Genomic DNA, 20000 nt, shown 5'->3' on the forward strand with positions numbered 1-20000 from the left:
TGTGTGTGTGTGTGCGTGTGCATGCAAGTGTGTGTGTGTGCATGCAAGTGTGTGTGTGTGCATGCAAGTGTGTGTGTTTGTGCATGCCAGTGTGTGTGTTTGTGCATGTTTGTGCACTTGACAATATACATGTTTTCAAGGACAAGAAAATATAATTTACTTATGGAAATTTAGACTTCTTTTATTGGCTTTCTAAAAAACTCAAAGTCACTTCTCATATTGCAGAGGAATGGCAAATCACTGATGTATCAACAGTGGTAGAAAAAAAAAATGCAAAAAAGGTTTATGGAAACAAAGGCCCAGTTTTAAAACTTGTTGTCCTATCTTACAATAAAACATTTTTTTTTTTTTTCTACTCATCTTTTTTTTTCTTTTTTTTTACACTATATATAACTATTTCTTTATTTTTCATCAACTATGCCCCTATTTTAAAATCTTATTATACACATATACAATATCATTTAAAAAACATGGAATAAACAATTATACATTAGGTTTTCAAATAGTAACATCTAAACTGATATTACACATTTTCTCACTGGGATATAAACTTGCATTTATTTATATACTCTACCACAAAAAATCTACTTGATAAGTAGATACACAAACAAAATCACTTCAAAATATCATAAGCATACTTTTATAGTCATAGAGATATATATTACACACACTTTATATATAGATGGAAATATATACTCACTGTATGTTTATGTCAGCAACTAAAATTAAAATCACATAAGCATTTCCCTTGAAATGTCACTGCTGCATAAAAATCATGTGCTCCTACATTATAACTGATCTCCTTAAGATTCAAACAACCATAAATCTGGAATATACTAAAACCCATGGAGTTTGGATTCTTGAATATCTCTATCTTATTTGCAAGTTCCATTATTCTTCTAACTAAAATTGAGAAATTAAATTTTGACTTAATCATTGCAGAAACATGTAAAAGTCAATGAACTAATATTCCATGTATTTAACTATTTGAATTCAAATCAGTGCTGAATGAAATGTCTTGAACAAGTTAAACACATTCAAGCTCATTTTTTCATAATAGCTTGCATAGTTTTTTTTTCTGCATTATCTACGAAACCTCACAACTAGACAGCTTGTACCTGCATGAAGATTACATCAGAAAGTGAGGGTTAGGCCAAGAGTAAAGTCTTGAAAGATAGCACCCGTATATACTCTACTCTTATATTAAACTGATGATTTATTAGTAAATCTCATGATCTGCATACTTGTGATGCATGACTAGATAGCTTACAATCCACTCTGTATAGTCTAACTTTTCTTTTAATTAATTTATCTATGGGCTGCCTGCTTTCTCCTTGTCTAGAGAGTAGCCATATTTTACCAACTTAACAAATACTATGATTTTCTTCAAAAATTCTTTAACACCAAGGAAATACAATTTTTTCTCTTGTCCTTTGTGGATTCATATTTCCATGTTTCTATACCTATTTCCAAATAGGTGCTTCTGCTTAGTTCAGATTCAACTTTCTAATTATAAATTGGTTATGATCTTAAAGATCTTAAAAAAGTGCTATACATTCCAATCTTCCCTAAAAATCCAATGACCTTGTCAAAAACAATTATTCTTTTGTTCTCTTATCACTTAAAATTTGTCTAATATTTGGCTATATTTTCTAAGCTAGCATGTCATCCAAAGCTTCAGTTTAAATTACATTTATTCTTCTGTTCTATATGCCTCTTAAAGCCTATTACTCTTTGGAAAATTTTTATCATTGTGTGGAATGGACTAAAACAATGATTAAAGAAATCAGTAAATAAATAAATAAATAATGAAAATACAATTCTTCATCTCTATGTCTTCTGGAATAAAATCCTTTTAATGAACTTACTATTATTGTCTATGAAATAGACCTTTTGTAAACTGCTCACACAGTAATCATCTGATGGTTAAATTTTCCAGTAGTGCTTTTCCCCTAAACCTTCAAAATGTTCTATACATAGGAACCAAGATCTTTTACTCAGCAGGGGAAGGTACACCTGCAGTGAGCAAAGCTGCAATCTGATGTATTTGGACTTTTCTTGAACGTATATAAACCATAGTTTCCCATAGAGTGTTAACCAGAACTTCATCTCTTGTCTCATCAAGCTGCACATCCAGAGACAACTGTGGGGAGAGCCGTAAATAAGCTATGCCACACATTCCACACCAAGCTCGTGCACGATCCACAGTGCGATTATCTGCCATTGTTGCCTGGAAAAGACAGTAAATTTCAACACTTCTGTTTCATCTACTAATCCATCATCATAGTGAATGTTCTAATTAGTGGATCATATTTTAACCCTCTACCTTAACCCATTGAATCCAGGGTGACATGACTGTCAAGTTAAGAGAAAAGTTTGGTTGAGGGCAGGTGACTGAAATATGCCATCTTGGATATATTTGGCAGAGTTCCAGGTTGATGGGCATGTGCTGTCATAAAAAATTTTTGCTGAAGGCAAAGAGATGGGAAAGACTTGTCATGAGTGCATAAGGCTCTTACGAATAGGTTAGACTCATTGGGCATTTGGGGAGGGTCTTCTGGATTATTTCCACCAGTAAACAAATGTAAATTGATCTATCCATGAGCCATGGCTGGATGAGCACCAGCTCCTGGGAGGACACTAATTCCATACTCTGGTCATGTACTCCATACATGACCAGCAGCACCAGGTATGTTACAGAAAATTAAATAATATGAAAACATTTAAAAATTACCTAGATAACATAACATAACTTTTTGTTATTGCACAGACTACCTAGGGAGATAATATGGAATCAGTTCAAAGAAAACAGTCTATTACCATCGTGATACAGCATAACAAATGACAAGGTACCTTGAAAAATGTCAATAAAGCAAATTCATTTATGCACATTGCAAAACAGAGGCAAGGAGTCTTGATACTGCATACGAGTATTTGTGTAGACTGGGCCTACAAGCCACACACACACTCAGGAGAGCTGCCACTCATGTAAGCCCAATGCTCCTATTTTGGTCCACATGTGGGCTGCCAGGCTCAAAGATCCAAGGGGTTAATGGTCCAGGATCATTATCCTTTACAATATAATCTATATAGCATTAAAACAAAATAATAACAAATACCTGTTAAATGGTCTCAAATACAAAAAACTTGGGACCAGAAAATGTTTAGAAATCAATTTTTGGTTTTTGGCCTGGTATTATTTATTTTATATATTTAGGATAGACAATTAAGTTGATGGTTAGGGAATGGTAAAAGATTGTTGCACTGTTTTGGATTCAGCATATATTACAATAAGGAACTGTTTACATTTAGGCTTAATTATCTGCATTCAATTCATGGAAACAAGGATGTCATGCATTGCTGAACAATATTTCATCCCATTATTCTTAAAAGTTCTTGAACCAGCTATACTTACTATTATTACATTTTAATAACTTTGTAGCCTAAGTTAACCCCTGCCTCCGGAAAATGCTGTACACATTTTTTATTTTTTGTCAAATGTCTCTGCATACAGATGGCTCTGCTAGTGCTTAACCATAAAGGAGTCAATTAGTAGAACTTGTGACTTTACCTGATTTCACCTTTCCTTGAACTGCGGGAAATTTTTTTTTTTCCCAATGCTATGAGTATCGATGTGTTATTATACACATTATAATTACTATAATGTTATTGACATTAGTAATAGCAATATTAGATAAAGCAAAATATTTTCAAAAATCAAGGAAAAGGGTAAATAGGCAAGACATGCATTACTCGTAATTGGCTCATTGGTGATTTAGTACAAGTGTAGCCATGTTTGTGTAAACTCAATTAATAAATTAAACTTGCAGTGAGCATGTCAAGTACATACATGCCATGCCCATTGGTTCTGGGTTAATCGAACACAATCAAACAACGGCACCAAGAATTAGTTTTGGTGTGCTGACAATAGTTAAGAAAAAGAATTTTTAGTTATTTAAACATTTCAGATTTTCAAATGAAACTAGTGTTCCCTGTACTTTGAAGGTGAAAAAAAAATGCCACCCACCTGATCAACAAGAAGCTTTGCAACATTGGACAGGCCAAAAGCCATCCTCACTGTACTCCACATACTCTCTGGTTTGAAGCAATCTATTGCATCCACCTGAAATTATTTTTTTTATTGTTAATGATTAAAGTCTATCCATATCAATTTTTACAACAATAACTTTAATTTTTTCACATCAGAAATATAAGAGATTGTCTGAGATTACAAGAAAGAGATTTTAGTCTGCTCTGAAATTAATTTATATCTTCACATAATTTTCTCAATGTGGATATTCATATCATTACATAAAACCATATGTGCTTTTAAGAAAAGCAGCATGATAGTTTAGCTTTTATAGCCACTGTAACAATTATACAACATCTGGATAATCTGATGTATAATCCCAATATGCTAGTACTAATGAAAATATTTTTCTAAAGGAATTAGGTCAAAACCACATTTTCACCTGGTTGTTGAAAAATATGAATCACACAGTTTTCTTACAGCAGTCATTTTTACTTAGTTGTTGATAAATATAAATTATGCAGTTTTCTTACAACAATGCATTTTCCGACATCCAACCATAACAAAACACCAAACTTTGTACCACACTATAAGAGGATCAAAAAATACTCACAGAGTAACCCACATACAGTATATTCCTTTTCATATCTCTTTTTTGTGGCTCTTCTTGATTCACACTCACCAATGAAAAAAAAGACAATGCATGAATGTCTGACTTACTTTCTGTACTGGAGGCTTGCCAGTTCCAAGAGATACAACAACTGATGGCTTGACTACTTCTTTTGTTTTTCCAATTATACTTAATGAAGTGTTGTATTCTGCTATTTCAGTAAGAACATCTAGTGTAGGGTTGTTGGATATGAGGCCACCATCAATAAAACGTCCATATGCCCTGTAAAGTTTGTTTTACATGGCATTAACATACACTTGAGTTTATTTTCTTAAGATTATCTCCAGGAGGTAGCATTCTAATATGTCTCTATCCCCCTAATCCTAAAAATTAATATATTCAAGACTAAAAATTTATATTTTTTTCTCTTTTTCTCTTTTAATCTTTTTTACTTGGCAAGCAAAACAAAACCGTCAATTTACCTACTGAGTCTTACATCATTCAAAACTAATGCAAGTACAAAGAAGCACCACATAAAAGGTGAAAATTCCAAATTATGGGGTGTTTTAGTACAATATAGTCCTTCATAATCAAGCACAAAGAAAACAAACCTGAAATAAGATGGTGCAGCTCCTGAAGCTCTAGCTGCACGCCACACAAGTTGCTGGTCTGGTGGAGGAGTTGGAGTAAATGCATTTCCTCCCTGAGCTCGCAACAGGTGCTCCCCTGATGTGTAGTTGCGAAACAGGTGAAGATCAGCTGGGAAACGGTCTGCCAAAACTCCAGTTACAATTATCCTGAAAAAGACAACCATGACCAGTAAAGTGTGCACAACAGTGTTTTATGTAATTTTCACAATAATTCTCTGTCACATTGATGAACATAAAATACCAAAAAAAAAAAAAAAAATTTCTTTAAGTAATATAATGCTAACTTGGAAGTTTACACCAAATAATCGTGAGTGAAGGATAAAGAAAATAAGCTCTAGCTCTGACCCTCACTTTCAAATAAAACAATGACCTACTTTGGTCCCTTTATATCAGTCATCAAGGTATCTTCACCAAGCTCTTCCTTTAATATCTTCTCTAATGGCTTTTCATCATATGGTCGCATGCCAACAAACACAAGGTCCTTCATACGAAAATATAGTCTCTGGGTATACCGCACACTTTTGCCTGGTGATGAGCATAAAATGAGAGAATAAGGTTAAAGAAGGAACAAATTTGATTTTAAAAATTATCTAATATGGATTTCATTGTAACAATGTTGATAAAAAAACAAAGTAGAAAAATCCTTTTAGAACTCTTTAAACAATTAAAATATTTATGCAGTTTCACCTAGAAGACATAAAATATGAAACTAGGAGACATAAAAATGTTAAATTGCTAAGGATAATTAAATTCCTTGAAATATGAATGAAATTTTTTGCATAATATGAGGGATCCTTGAAATCTACCTGTTTTCAATTACAGACACTAACCTCTGGCTAATGCAAGAGCAAGAATGCCACCTGTACTTGTTCCTGCTATCCAATCAAACAACTGCAATATAGGCCTGCCAGCTGCTTCTTCTATGGCAAGAAGGAGTTGAATAAGGACAAGGCCCTTTATGCCTCCACCATCAAGACACAATATTCTTCCTCCTTTGGACAAAATGCCTAATCCATCAAACCTGTTAAAAGATTTTTAATGTTTTATGCTACTTACTCTCTAAGGTTTGTAAGTTGAGGTTATTATACTATAATAAAATCATTCAATGCAGCAGTGCACTTACCCAAGAGGAGCTTCTGACTGCAGGTCCCTCAAGGTTTTACCAAGAATTGAAGAGTCAAGTAATTCATCGTAACTTATTCTGCTTCGGCAAAATAAGTCATTGTTCAAAGGAACTCCATCATATGACCCTTCAGGTGAGCAACCATCAGTGCAGTCAGGGAAGCGTGATTTACAACGAGAGGCTCCTACAGCATGCAAGATGTATAACATGGTCGCCTTTTCCCTATAAGTGCTACTGGCAACAAGATGACGAACTGAAACATTCTGAAAAATAAGATGAACGTCTACTTGAGTTTAATTATTACCAAGTTAAAAAATAACATGGACATAAGTAAAATTATTACTGTGAAATTTATTATACAATGGTATAAATTTGTTCCAATAACTTTATGTTTAATATTTTCTTACATGATCTTCCTCATACATGTTTAATATTTTGTTACATAAACTTCCATACCTTCTTGTTGATAAAAGTTGTGTTGCCACCAAACACCAAGAGTGCCTGTAGGACTGCTGGTGAATTAGCAAAGTGAAGAGCAGAATTTCCATCCTCATCAACAGCATTGACATCTGCTCCAAGACTCAGAAGAGTTATTGCACATGACAGCCGATTATGCTCCACCTTGATAAAATACACCAAATAATAAAAATGTTTTCTCTTTCTTCTAGTCAAGCACTCTCATGTTCAAAACAAAGGATCTAGTTTATCAAAACTGAATAGGGAGGTTTACCAACTCCTGAGAGTCAAACTCTAGAGTACACAAGAGTAGAGGATGCAGGGGGGTTGTCTACAAGTCTGTCTGACAATTCAGGTTTTAAATTTCAAAGGCCAAAATAGTTATAAAGAAAATTTTGTAAAAAAGAAAAAAAATGGACAACTATGATAACTGCCATAAAAATAACACTGAAAGCAGACATATCATTTAAAAAAACAAAAACTAAGACATTACTTATTAGCACTGATTATTTTAGCAAAAATACTAAGGAGTTAATGTTCTCCTAGAACATGAATCAAATTCCAGGACAAAAAATCAATTTTTAGGCTCAAAATCTGGGATGTCTCAGCTATTCTGGCAAGCCACTGTGTATGTGTATCATTAAGAGCATCTAATGATTTTTATTGGGGTGTTCAGCAACCGTTTATTGACTGACGAAGTGTGAGATACAGGTATATAACTGACAGACTAACTGAGTGTATATACATTTTTTTTTTTTTTTTGCAAAATGATCTGGATTTACACCATGAACTCCTTGACATGGGCTACAACAGTCCTTTCTCTCAGAGGACTTAGATGACCTTCCTAACCTTGGACTATGAAGAGGATTCAAACTCATACATCTGAAAACCCTCCTGGTCATAGCCATGAGCTTTCCAATCCATCAGCTCCTCTTATTGGTGAAATAAAGAAAGGAAGAGTGGGGGGTGCAGGCCTCTAACCTTGAAAATATTTTTAGGGGTAAAGGTCTGTAACCTCCCAAAAGAAAGAACATGGGGCATGTGGCATTCCAACTTGCCCTATCCCTTTGTATGCCCTTGAAACCACATGGGAAATATGGCTCCACAAGCAAAAGATAACTACTTACCATCTTGTGCAAAGCTGTGTGGCCATGGAAGTTTCGAGCATTGATGCTACATCCCAGGTCTGCCATAGCAGAAATAATTTCTCTTGAAGTGGCCCAGTGTAGTGGTGTCCCTCCATGTTTCATGTCCTTCAGAAGAAAAGTATGTTAAACCTTAGTAGAACATCATGCTTATCTAAATTCATCTGATATTCAATGATGAGCCATCAACAGGATCCCCATTACCAACATGTGCTGACAGTAAAGCTATAGTATAATTTCTACAATCTTATAAATTCTAATACCAAAAGAATAAACTAATAAACCAAAAGAGAATATACTAAGTAAAACTATAAACCAATCTTACCTTCACATTCAACTGATTTGGATACATCTTAATAATTTCTTTAGCACAGAGGGTGCTGTTTGCAGCCATTGCTGTGTGAATAGGCAAAGTGGAATCATGAGTTGCAGCTACATTGACATCTGCACCAGCACAGAGAAGAGCCTTCACGCATTCTGGCTTGTCTGCCTCACAGGCTACATGAAGAGGGGTCTTCCCAGCTGCATTTGGAAAATTCATGAGACGAGACTCCCTTTGTGTCACCAACTGAGGTAGAAGTAAAATCATAAAAGTAAAAATCAAATAAAATATTATAATATCTTAGGTAACAATCCTCTGACAGATGGATTTAGACTAATATATGTATACTTTTTTATTGTTCAAAAAGGTTATGAAACAATACCTAGAAGTATAACTTATTATCAAAGGTTACTTGAATTATGTGACAACTTAATGTTGTAAATACATAGGTTATAGGATTTAGGCATTTCCATAAAACAGTAATGACAATATATCAACATGAAAACACTTCTTCTTTTAAGTTGTTGTCTAATTCATATAAACTACTAGCAGCTCAACAACAAAGTACCTGTATTATGGATTCATCTGTAGCAGCAGCCAAATGATACACAGAGTTTCCCTTCACATCAGTGACATCAACACTAACACCCTTTCTCAAGGAGGGTACGAATGACATCAATATGACCCTCCTTTATTGCTATGTGAAGAGGTGTCTCCTTCAACTCAATATCTGCTGTATCTGCACAACTTTTTTAAAATTTTACATTAGCTATATTTTTGGTGGAAATGTACTGTATTATATCAAAGTTTTCAGTTAAAACTAAAATAGGATATATGAATCTATTATTATACAAAAGAAAAAAATAATAAATAAAAGTTTACTCACTTAACAATACTGGAATTTCTGAAGACTTTAGCATAACCTAAATAGGCTGCTATATGAGCTGGGCTCCAGGTTGGGTGATCCCTTGTTAAGTCACAAACTGTCTGAAGCCCTTGCTTGTTAACAACATAATGTGGCATATGCTCCACAAGAGGTGGTAACACTTCTCTTAGAGAAATGAACCGAATCTGGGCTTCACTGACATCAGGTAACCTAAAGAGACTAAAACAGAAAAAAAAGAGAAATCAAAGCAACTGCCATGAAGGTATGCTTTGTTTTTTACCAATCAAAGTGAAGAAAAGTCACCTCATAGTATTCACTGTATCGATACTCCAATAAATCTCACCTGAATGCTGAGGTAAGGGAATCATCAACTGGTTTGTTTAATATGAGCTCATACATTTTGTTAGGAGTTGGGCCATATAAAACCAGACAGTCTTCTCTTGCATATACCTGTAATAACGATGATACACATTAGACATATATTTTCCTAGACCATAATGAATTAACTGAGATGGACTTCTTTGCTACACATGGATACGCGTATAACTATGAATGTGAGTGAGAGCGTGCATGTGCGTGTGTATATGTCTGTATATCTGTCTGTGTCTGTCAGTGTATCTGTGTGTGTGTGTGTGTGTGTGTGTGTGTGTGTGTGTGTGTGTGTGTGTGTGTGTGTGTGTGTGTGTGTGTGTGTGTGTGTGTGTGTGTGTGTGTGTGTGTGTGTGTGTGTGTGTGTGCGTGTATGTGTGTATTATTTCACATGAAAATATCTCTACTTATACATATATTTTCATGATCAAACTAAATTACCATATACTTGCATCCAGTAAAAAAAATACTTACTGGTGTCCTAGAAAACTGAGATACTGAGACTTCAATAACAGTGTTCCCTGATGGCCCTTCTGAGCTCAGAAAGGTTTTGATCAAATTTCCAAAGAAAGCCATTGTCTGTAAAGGAAGGAAAAGGATAATTCAAAAGAAATTATTTGCAATCTCCTATTACATACTATATCATATCATCACCAATACTGCATGTTCTTCTTCTTCTTCTTCTTCTTCTTTTATAGGGTTTTAATACTGCATGTTAATGACAATAATGACTGAAGGTTAATCCAGTACAATTTATTCAGCTTTATGGGTACCATACAAACATAGTTCATGTTTATTACATGGTAATTTTTACTGTTACAAATTTAATTGCATTAGGAAGGCAATGTAAGATAATCATTTGAATTGATAAGATATTTGTAATGAAGCACAACTGTTTAAGTCCTCACGCTAAATCTTTTTTTAAACAGTCAGATACAAAAATCATATCATGAAATTTAGTGGAAACATAAGTCTTGTTCTAAACATACTGGCTCTCTAATTCAATTTCATCTTTGAACAAACCACAACATGACCACTGTATGACTACACTTTAATAACAATCAATACTTGAGTTCATTTAAGCATGGTGACCCCCCTAAATGGGCTATATATTTGCCTAAATTTACTTGCCTTAACCTTCAAACTACTGTTGCAAATTCCATAAACTATCTTCTGAAAGACTGAGTTGTTTAACTAGTTTTGCCATGCATCTATTGGAATCTGGTGACATGAACATTTTGTCAAAAAAAAAATTTGGCCAAGGGGGAGGAGATGGGAACGTCTCATCATGGATAAATAACTGGCAGGTGACACAATAAGTCTCGTAATTGAAATTTTGGGAAATAATGAGGAAGTGATAATGAGTGTGTGACACTGTAAAGAAAATCTCAAAGTATTTCCAGGGCTGATAAGAAGAATCAGAGTTTGAGAAAGTACTGATAAAGCAGATAAAGTCAATTAAGCACATAAAAAAGAGGCAATGAAAAAGGTTAACCAATCATTTGTTGCCGGCAGGTATAGCTATTACTGTCAGGGGATATTTTACCTTCATGATAAGTATAGTTATACCCATTATGGCTCATTTTGGCCCAAGTGTATTCAACCATCCAAAGTAAGAGGGTCAGCCTGCACACTGCAAATGTCCTGGAGACCATTCTTAAAATTCGCAAGGGGAATGCTGGACAGTGAATCCTCAGCTTGACATCAAAGGGTTGATCTCCACATCCACATCCACATCCCAGCCACACATTCCCTTCCACTATTACAAATGGATCAAAAACTGACACATACAAAAGGATATCTTCATCTGACATATTAACTACTGAAAACAATGATCACTCACTTAGTCTTCTGAAACCAAATAAAGCAGTAATACATCACAATAGTCCTTGACACTAAATTTTTATAGCTTCAATATCTTTCACATCATCAAATCCAGTAATCCTGATAACATGACTGCATCCCCTGACACCAAGGCCTACATGCTTAGCTCTACAACAAAGCTCCACCACATGCAATCACATAAGATAGAGCTTGGGCTGGGTTTTTTTTATTATAAATTTACCAAGAGCTCTAACCAGAATATAAATGGTGGTGGTGTGTCAACCTGCACCAACACACAGACGCAGTAATGAAAATCCCAGTGGGTAATTCTTTTCACAACTAATAACTCCTTTAATATAGCAGATTAATATTGCAGTGTGTTATTTTTGTTCGTCTATGCAGCAGTTCCTTTTATTTTTTCCTTAGGTTCATGTAGACTTCCTCTGACAATTTCCTAAAATGCCATATAATCCTTCAGATCCTACTCGCATTATATCGTAAAGATAATGCGAATAAAATATTACCAGCCACCGTGGCACACGTGTATACACGTATCACAAGTAATCTGCTCTGATAAGTGTCACAGGGGTTTATCACACGTATGATATTGAACTATGAGTCATGATTTCAATTAAATCCAATTCGATACTTTATTCCTTCTGCATTTCGAATGACACACATGAACATACCTTTGAAGCTGTTTAAGAATGCCCAAACAACACTCGGTTTCGGAAATTCCGCTGATCCCCTCGCTACCTGAGCAGCATTCAGTTAATCAAACATAATCACAGAGATACACTTTTCCTTCTATTTTTCGGTCCATAGGTTTTCGTAAGCAGGTTCTGACGTCACAGGTTCTGACGTCACAGGTTCTGACGTCACAGTGATTCGTGTTTGCAACCATGACGTCATATGATCTATTCATGGTGCCATATCGATCCGTTTCTATTTCCATTGATCTTTTATTATTTTTGGGGGGATTGAAATGTCATTCTCTGTCATAGGTTATTATCTACATTCCCTACAGATGGTTTTGGAGACAGGTTTGTGTGACCCGTTTGTTTTTCATGAATGGTAAATGGTGCATCTTTTAAAGATGTTTTATTGATTTTTTTTTTCAGTACAGTGGAATTACAGTAAATCGGAATCTTTCACATTACATTCATTATGAAATATTTAAAAAAAAGTGGGACAGTTCGTAATGATGATTTCTCCATTCACAATCAAATAAAAATGTATTATGTCCCATTCCCTCACTTCCAGTCAGTTACAATACAATTAAACACATATAAATTGTGAAAACATTGGTCTATCCTCTATCATTTTCATATCTGCAAATAGAAATGTCTATGAAGTCAGTAGCATTCGCAAAAATAATCCAGATAAAAATAGGCCCGTAACCCTTTCACAGAAAGAGTAAACATGGCCGAGGAGAAGGACAGTTCGTACACGATATTAGAGTATATGCGCGACCACAGCGGCTATAAGTGTGGCTACTGTAAATCAAAAAATACTAATTTCAGTCATGGTAAGTTTCTTATTAAAAGGAATAAGTCTAGTGTATATCAAGAGCTCACTGCATATTTATGATAAAGACTGTAGATATCTTGCAGCTGACATTTGATAGGAAAACTTTAGCTGATAAAAACCTTTATAATGTATGCTTGTTTTAAACACGATGGATGAATTCGTTTTTTGCCTGTTGTCTATAATTTTGTGTTGAATAGTAACTGTGTTGATTTCCATGTTGTAGAATAAACCAATAGCAATCTCTGAGCTTATTTTAGAGATCAGAAGAATTATTGTGCCAATTGCAGAATACTTATAATGATACAAGAAATGTGGGTTCTTGTTGTAATCCTGGTTGTCATACACGGAAATTTTTCCAAAATGTGTAGCATTCAACGTGCTGTGTACATAAGAAATCTATTGTTTTGGTTCAGGTATTTGTTATACACATAACCAATGCCCTTGAAAAATATCAAGTTATTTGTAGTTTATGCCTATACATTCCCTGTCGGAACTGTAATTTTCCTTAAAGTAAGTCACATTCTTAAAGTGAATCAGTTTATTAGGGTAATTGACATACATACAGACATATTATAGTATAAGAAGGAATGTAAGTAAATATATAGTAATTAAACAACACACCACATTAGCAGAAAGGATAAATCTCTCTCTCTCCTCTCTCTCTCTCTCTCCTCTCTCTCTCTCCTCCCTCTCTCCCTCCCCTCTCTCTCTTTCTCTTCCTCCCTCTCTCCCTCCCCTCTCTCTCTTTCTCTTCCTCCTCTCCTCCCCTCTCTCTCTTTCCTCTTCTCCTCTTTCTTCTCTCTCTCTCTCTCTCTCTCTCTCTCTCTCTCTCTCTCTCTCTTCTCTCTCTCTCTCTCTCTCTCCTCTCTCCCTCTCTCTCTCTCTCTCTCTCTTCTCTCCCCTCTCTCTCCTTTCTCTCCTCTCTCTTCTTCTCTTTCCTCTCTCTCTCTCTCTCTCTCTCTCTCTCTCTCTCTAATTTTTTTTCTTTCTCTCTCTCTCTCTCTCTCTCTCTCCTCTCCCTCTCTCCTCTCTTTCTCTCTCTCCTCTCTCTCTCTCCTCTCTCTCTCTCTCTCTCTCTCTCTCTCTCTCTCTCTCTCTCTCTCTCTCTCTCTCTCTCTCTCTCTCTCTCTCTCTCTCTCCAACACTGTTTTTTTATGTGGCCTAATTATTACTATTATTATTCCTATATTTATTTTATACAGGGATGTGGGCCCATCAGATAACAGTAGGCGACTATCAGGACTTGATTGACCGGGGATGGAGACGGAGTGGAAAATACTGTTATAAGCCTACTATGGACAAAACATGTTGTCCGATGTATACAATCAAGTGAGTGTCAAACTTTTTCAGAACAAAATTTATTTGCATTTTGTTAAGTTATTTTGCTAAATGGGTAAGACGTGTATTTCATTTTTATTAGATGTTGGAATGAGTGCTTTAAGGTGTAATTAGGCCTAAAGTAAATATATTCATGATAACAGATGTGATGCAGTGGAGCTAAAGTTGAGTAAGACTCAGAAGAAAGTTTTAAAGCGGATGCATCGTTATCTAAGTCACGGGGATATAAAGAGAGGAAGTGGCCCAGACAACACTTTCAATTATGGTAAGTTGTGAGTTCAGAGCATGAGCTCCACTTTTCATTTTCCTTCTGTTTATCTGTTTAATAATGTAATAGTTCCTCAAATATGTTCTTTTTCTAAAACTTGAACATCTTATTCAGTCTTTGTAATACATTCTCTGAATTCTTAGTAGAAAGCTCAGAAGATTTAGGAGGTAATCAAGAATTTATCAAGCCTCAATATGATACCAAAGAAGATCTCTCAGGTGTATCCCTCCAGATGCCATGCGAGGATGCAGCCAAGAGTAAGTAGGAAAACGTTTTTATAAGTTCATTATAATCGCTGGTGAATTTCATGTGTTCATCTTCTACTTTGATACTCCACTCGAATTGCTATAATATCAGTCAGTTCCATTTTATAACACTTTCCATAATTAGATGTTTTAATTCAGTATTTGACATTTCAATTTTCTCTCTCTCTCTCTCTCTCTCTCTCTCTCTCTCTCTCTCTCTCTCTCTCTCTCTCTCTCTCTCTCTCTCTCTCTCTCTCTCTCTCTCTCCCCCCCCCCCCCCCACAGTTTCAAGTAAAAGAATTTTTTAGTACATAAATGTCTCTTATTTTGCTATCAAAAACTCATATACATTTGATAGTGTCAGATCCTTTTCTTTATTTTGCTCAGTTTATGTAAACAATGTTAATAAAAGGTTATTGTAACTCTTTCCAGTTTCAAAATCTGCAACAGTTCATTCTAATAAACCAAGTGCAGATGCACCTGCAAGATTACCTGCAGAGGCCAAGAGTCAAGACTCACCTGAACTAAGTCAAGAGAAGAAATCCAATAAAAATAAAGGTAATTGATATGTCATTATTATATTCAGATTATATGTCCCCACCCCCAGCTGCAAAACAGGTATGATTTCTTGTTTCACTCTGACTAATTTTGGTGTTTGACACTTGAAATGCTCATCTTCCAGCACCTGAAAATGTTAAAGCAGAGTGTAAAGTTTAAAAGTTATCACAGTTTCCCCTCACATGTGAATGGAAATAGAGAAAAAAAATGCAATGAATATCTAAATGAAACACCTATGAAAACAAATGTTCTTAAAAAAAAAAAAAAAAAAAAAAAAAAAAAAAAAAAAAACAATCAGGGTCATTCATTTTTATCATTTTCATTTGCATACAAACCATATGTGGGTGGGGAGAGGGTTAATCACTTTCTAAAACATCATAGAAATGACAGTCCAGATCAAATTGAAGATCCTGTGGCACAGGTCATCATTTTTATCTTTTTGCTCAGTACACTCAGGGGGGGGGGGGGGTCTTGGTAAATGTACTTTTTGTACTTTTCTGAAAAGGCTGAAATAATGGATGACCCCTGAGTGAATAGGACTTTCAGGGGTTAAGAATAAGAGAATTTTTGTTTTATTAGTTTCAATATTGATCTTGTGCTACAGGGGATCTATGTTACTAGATTGTTTTTATTGATAGACAGAATAAGAGAAATTCATTTAAACATAACAAAATAGGAATAATTCATGTAAACATGACATGCTACTTTTAGAATGATTCTTTTTACAGTATAGTCTTCTGTACATAATTATATTGATTGAAAATAATACAATATGCATGAGAATTCTTGTTGGATTCCTAGGACTCAACTTGTATAAATTTTCCACTACATTAGAAAAATGGCTTACTCATATTGCTGTTGTTTCGTGGACAAGGCTGTCTGAAAAGTTTTTATAAAGAGTGGGAAGCAGTATCCATGCTTGTCGAATTACAGGACTCTTACTTGTGGAATGTACAGGACTTCTCAGATGTTGCATTGTTTATTTACATGGGATAGGGTTGGAAAATACATGATGAAATGCAAAAGTTTATGAAAAAAATGTTAGTGTGATAGGGCTTTAATCCAATACCACCAGGTGGTTTACCAATATGAAAGCCCTCCCTCCCGGGCTGTATTCGTAGTGGTCCAGGCCCTGCTGCCGTACAATCGTGTCGGCACCATAGCATGTGCGGTATGATTATACATATCCCCAGAAAAGGGGACCGGCGCACCATGGCACACATACACTCATACCTGAAATATAGTCCAGGTATGCCACGGCATGTACACACATGCCACCCAACAACAAAGGGTTAAGGAGCAAGGTGATTTTTATACAGTGTTCAGAGTGCTATCCATTTATTCATTAAATGTGTTCATAGTCTGTGATCCTTTATATAATATTGTTGAAATATGAGATATCAAAATTAAGTAAACACCGTGTTAATAAATGGAGAATGATGTAAGCATTGTATATGAACCAAGGAGATAGCTTCTCTGTGAAGAGTGCATATGGTGAGATGTTTTAGGATCTTTTTTTTTTTTTTTTTTTTTTTTTTCACAAGAGTAAAACTACTGAGTCAGTAAAAATTTAAGTCATGTCAAAAGTTCATATCACAAGATGGCCAGAAAAGTCAAGTTCTATAGAGATATAATTCCATTAATAACTTTTTATTCTAAATTATATTTTTTCTGGTTTGGATTAGGTATGGATCCTAATAAACCACCATGCAGAAAAGCGAAAGATATACGACGTGAGAGGAGAGAAACCAAGCTTGCGAAACGTGCCCAGGAGGCTCAGGGTCGAGGAGAATCTCCCATGGAAATTCCCCTAAACAGAGTTAAAAATACTGCTAAAACACTTGAAGATTTCCTTAACGAACCCTTACCAGAAAATCCAGCACACACACTTGAGGTTTGTACTTTTTTTAATAGCTTTTCATTTTTTCATACTTTACTTACTTCTGTGCTCCTCTTCTAATGTTTAAATATCTATTATGAGAATATTTGCCAAATATGAATAACATCCGTGACATTTATATAGCAAGTTCATATGATGACAACATACCACACATATGGGCAGTATTGTCTTAATGAAACAGCCAAATTGCTATCTTACTTAAGCTGACATGAGCCCAAGATCATGTCTTTGTCTTGTCAACACCAGATGAACAGTTTTCCAGATCTAATAAACATGGTCATAATTTGGCCCTTAGTTAATATATTTGAAATAAATCTTTAATTATAATTAAACTTTAATTCTGGTGATATTATAGATATATCCCTAATTAAGTTTTAAATTAATCATGATGTGATTTAACTCAGCTTACCCAACCTGGTGTAATGAGTAAGAAACGTTCTGAGTAAAGAAAAAGTTGTGTGCTAACATACAGATGGCATAAGATACTGATGGGTGTTATGGAATTTCTTGTTTTATTGTATTTGTAGCTAAAGATTATGCATTCTTGAACAGATAGTGAAGGATAAGAAGAAACTAAATATAGATAAACCTTCCAACCTTATCTGTCTCTCTCTCTTTCTCTCTCTTTCACTCTCTCACTCTCTCTCTCTCACTCTCTCTCTCTCACTCTCTCTCTCTCTCTCTCTCTCTCTCTCTCTCTCTCTCTCTCTCTCTCTCTCTCTCTCTCTCTCTCTCTTCACTATCTCACTCTTTCTCTTCACTCTTTCTCTCTCTTTCACTCTCTTTCTCTCACTCTCTCTCTCTCACTCTCTCTCTCTCCTCTCCTCTCTCTCACTCTCTCATCTCTTCTCTTCTCTCTCTCTTCTCATCTCTCTCACTCTCTCTCCTCTTCTCACTCTCTCTCTCTCACTCTTCTCTCTCACTGTCTCTCTCTCACTCTCTCTCTCTCCTCTCTCTCTCACTCCTCTCCTCCTCTCTCTCTCTCTCTCTCTCTCTCTCTCTCCTCTCCCCTCCCTCCCTCTCCCCTTCCCTCTCCCTCTCCTCTCTCCTCCCTCCTCTCTCTCTCTCTCTCTCTCTCTCTCTCTCTCTCTCTCCCCTCTCTCTCTCTCTCTCTCTTCTCTCTCTCTCTCTCTCTCTCTCTCTCTCTCTCTCTCTCTCTCTCTCTCTCTCTCTCTCTCTCTCTCTCTCTCTCTCTCTCTCTCTCTCTCTCTCTCTCTCTACTATATATATATATATATATATATATATATATATATATATATTTCTTTCTTTTTCTGTGATAGAGAGTATATGTGTCTTGATTTTTTTTCTTGCCATTTCCTCTTATTCATGCACACATTTTGTCAGAGGTAATTTCTAATGAACCTTATAAACTACCAGATTAGATTAGTACGTTCCCAGCCCAGCAGCAGCCAGTTTGTGCATACTTTTAAGACCTCTCATGAAGTGTACGAGAAGTACCAGACTAAAATCCACGGGGACAGTCTGGATAGATGCTGTGAGTCGCAATTTAAGCGATTCCTTTGTAATTCTCCACTTCAGGTATTACAATGTTATGTATATATCCTGCATGTGATCAAAGAAGAAGGGATGTGTCCTTAGCTCTTCCTACTTTGATTGAAGTATCTTACATTCATTAAAGGTTATAATCCTGGTATGGTTTGTGGAATACTGTAAATTCTATAGATTTTATTACCAATTATTCACCTTATTGGAACATCCCATTTTCTTTTGTCAACTGTAGTGAAATAATATTTTTATTTTATTTTTGGGAACCCACAGGGGCCAGGTCACCAGGAAGCTGAGATTGCTTTTTCTTGTGTTCTGTTTGTTGTTCTCTAAAAATGACCTTGCCAAGTATTGCTGCTTTTTGGTAATTGTCAGTACTGTAGCAATGTTATGGCAAGGATTTATTTGTTTGTGAAGGACTCCTTAAGCTTTGATATGGTTTGTATGGATGTGAAAATAGAAAAAGTGAAGTTTTTTTCTTTTCCTGGCCCTTTACAGTCTTCATATTGCAGACTGTTGTGATTGCTTAATGCTCTCTGTAGATTTTTTTTATATTTCATTTTTCTTTTTTTTCTACAGAAGTCAACCTATATACAAATTAAGCACTTCTTATTCCTTGAAAGAAAGTACTTGAAAATGCCCACACCAATTCCCCAGTATGAGATTTAATCTGGAAGTCTTTCTTTCATGAATTCTAGGGAGGAATGTGGCATAACAGTTAAGAGATGCAAAGATGGTGAATAACTGAAATTGACTACAATTTAATTTTACTTTTTCTGCACTTTGATTGCACTTGAAAACCACATTGACAGGTGTTTGCAGTCATTATAAAGTGTACAGTTATTCACATTCATTCTTTGTTTTGCTTGATCCATTTTGGTGTAGCAGCAACATTGAGAAAGATATAGTAGTAATTATAAAGGGTGAAAAAGGTCACCTTTATTTTTCTTCTATTTCTTTTCTTTTTCATCTTCACTTTGTTTTTTTGTCTTCTTTTTTCACACATCACCATCAACAACCAACTAAGCAACAAGGATTCTGGTTGGAATAGTTTTGTTTGCACAAAGATCTTACTAAGTCAGGTTGCATTAACCCCCAAACAGTTGAGGCTAGTGAGGGTTAACCCACCTGATTCAGCATTCAGAGCCAGCTTTAATGCCTCGTATGCTGTGTTTCGCAAGTACCAGCTGGAGATCCATCATGATACCGAGAGCGAGTGCAACAAGATGGCCTTCCA

The 20000-nt window shown here is 35.4% G+C and overlaps 2 protein-coding genes across 4 annotated transcripts in view; one reads left to right on the forward strand and one right to left on the reverse strand.

The window, feature by feature from the left end:
- Positions 1–155: 155 nt before the first annotated feature.
- On the reverse strand, positions 156–11929 carry LOC119582532 (85/88 kDa calcium-independent phospholipase A2-like). The gene is given in 16 exon segments (XM_037930846.1): positions 156–2230; positions 4028–4123; positions 4751–4922; positions 5252–5437; positions 5665–5815; positions 6121–6311; positions 6414–6676; positions 6870–7034; positions 7997–8122; positions 8340–8582; positions 8905–8988; positions 8990–9083; positions 9223–9441; positions 9566–9672; positions 10066–10170; positions 11670–11929. Coding segments are annotated over 15 exon segments (2436 nt in total). The 5' UTR covers positions 10168–10170; positions 11670–11929; the 3' UTR covers positions 156–1993.
- Positions 11930–12817: 888 nt separating this feature from the next.
- The window catches only part of LOC119582533 (arginyl-tRNA--protein transferase 1-like), an 11135-nt gene continuing 3952 nt past the window's right edge, over positions 12818–20000 (forward strand). Inside the window, exons 1-7 of one of the 3 annotated variants that reach the window (XM_037930848.1) lie at positions 12818–12943; positions 14148–14274; positions 14427–14548; positions 14695–14808; positions 15229–15354; positions 17040–17248; positions 18635–18796. In XM_037930848.1, the coding sequence (XP_037786776.1) occupies positions 12838–12943; positions 14148–14274; positions 14427–14548; positions 14695–14808; positions 15229–15354; positions 17040–17248; positions 18635–18796 (966 nt within the window). In that variant the 5' untranslated portion in view covers positions 12818–12837. Of the gene's footprint in view, positions 12944–14147; positions 14275–14426; positions 14549–14694; positions 14809–15228; positions 15355–17039; positions 17249–18634; positions 18797–19866 lie in introns of all 3 variants that reach the window. The other 2 variants (XM_037930847.1, XM_037930849.1) reach the window with 2 other exon arrangements.

This window comes from Penaeus monodon, chromosome 16, assembly GCF_015228065.2.
Source record: "Penaeus monodon isolate SGIC_2016 chromosome 16, NSTDA_Pmon_1, whole genome shotgun sequence".
Lineage (NCBI taxonomy): Eukaryota > Metazoa > Arthropoda > Malacostraca > Decapoda > Penaeidae > Penaeus > Penaeus monodon.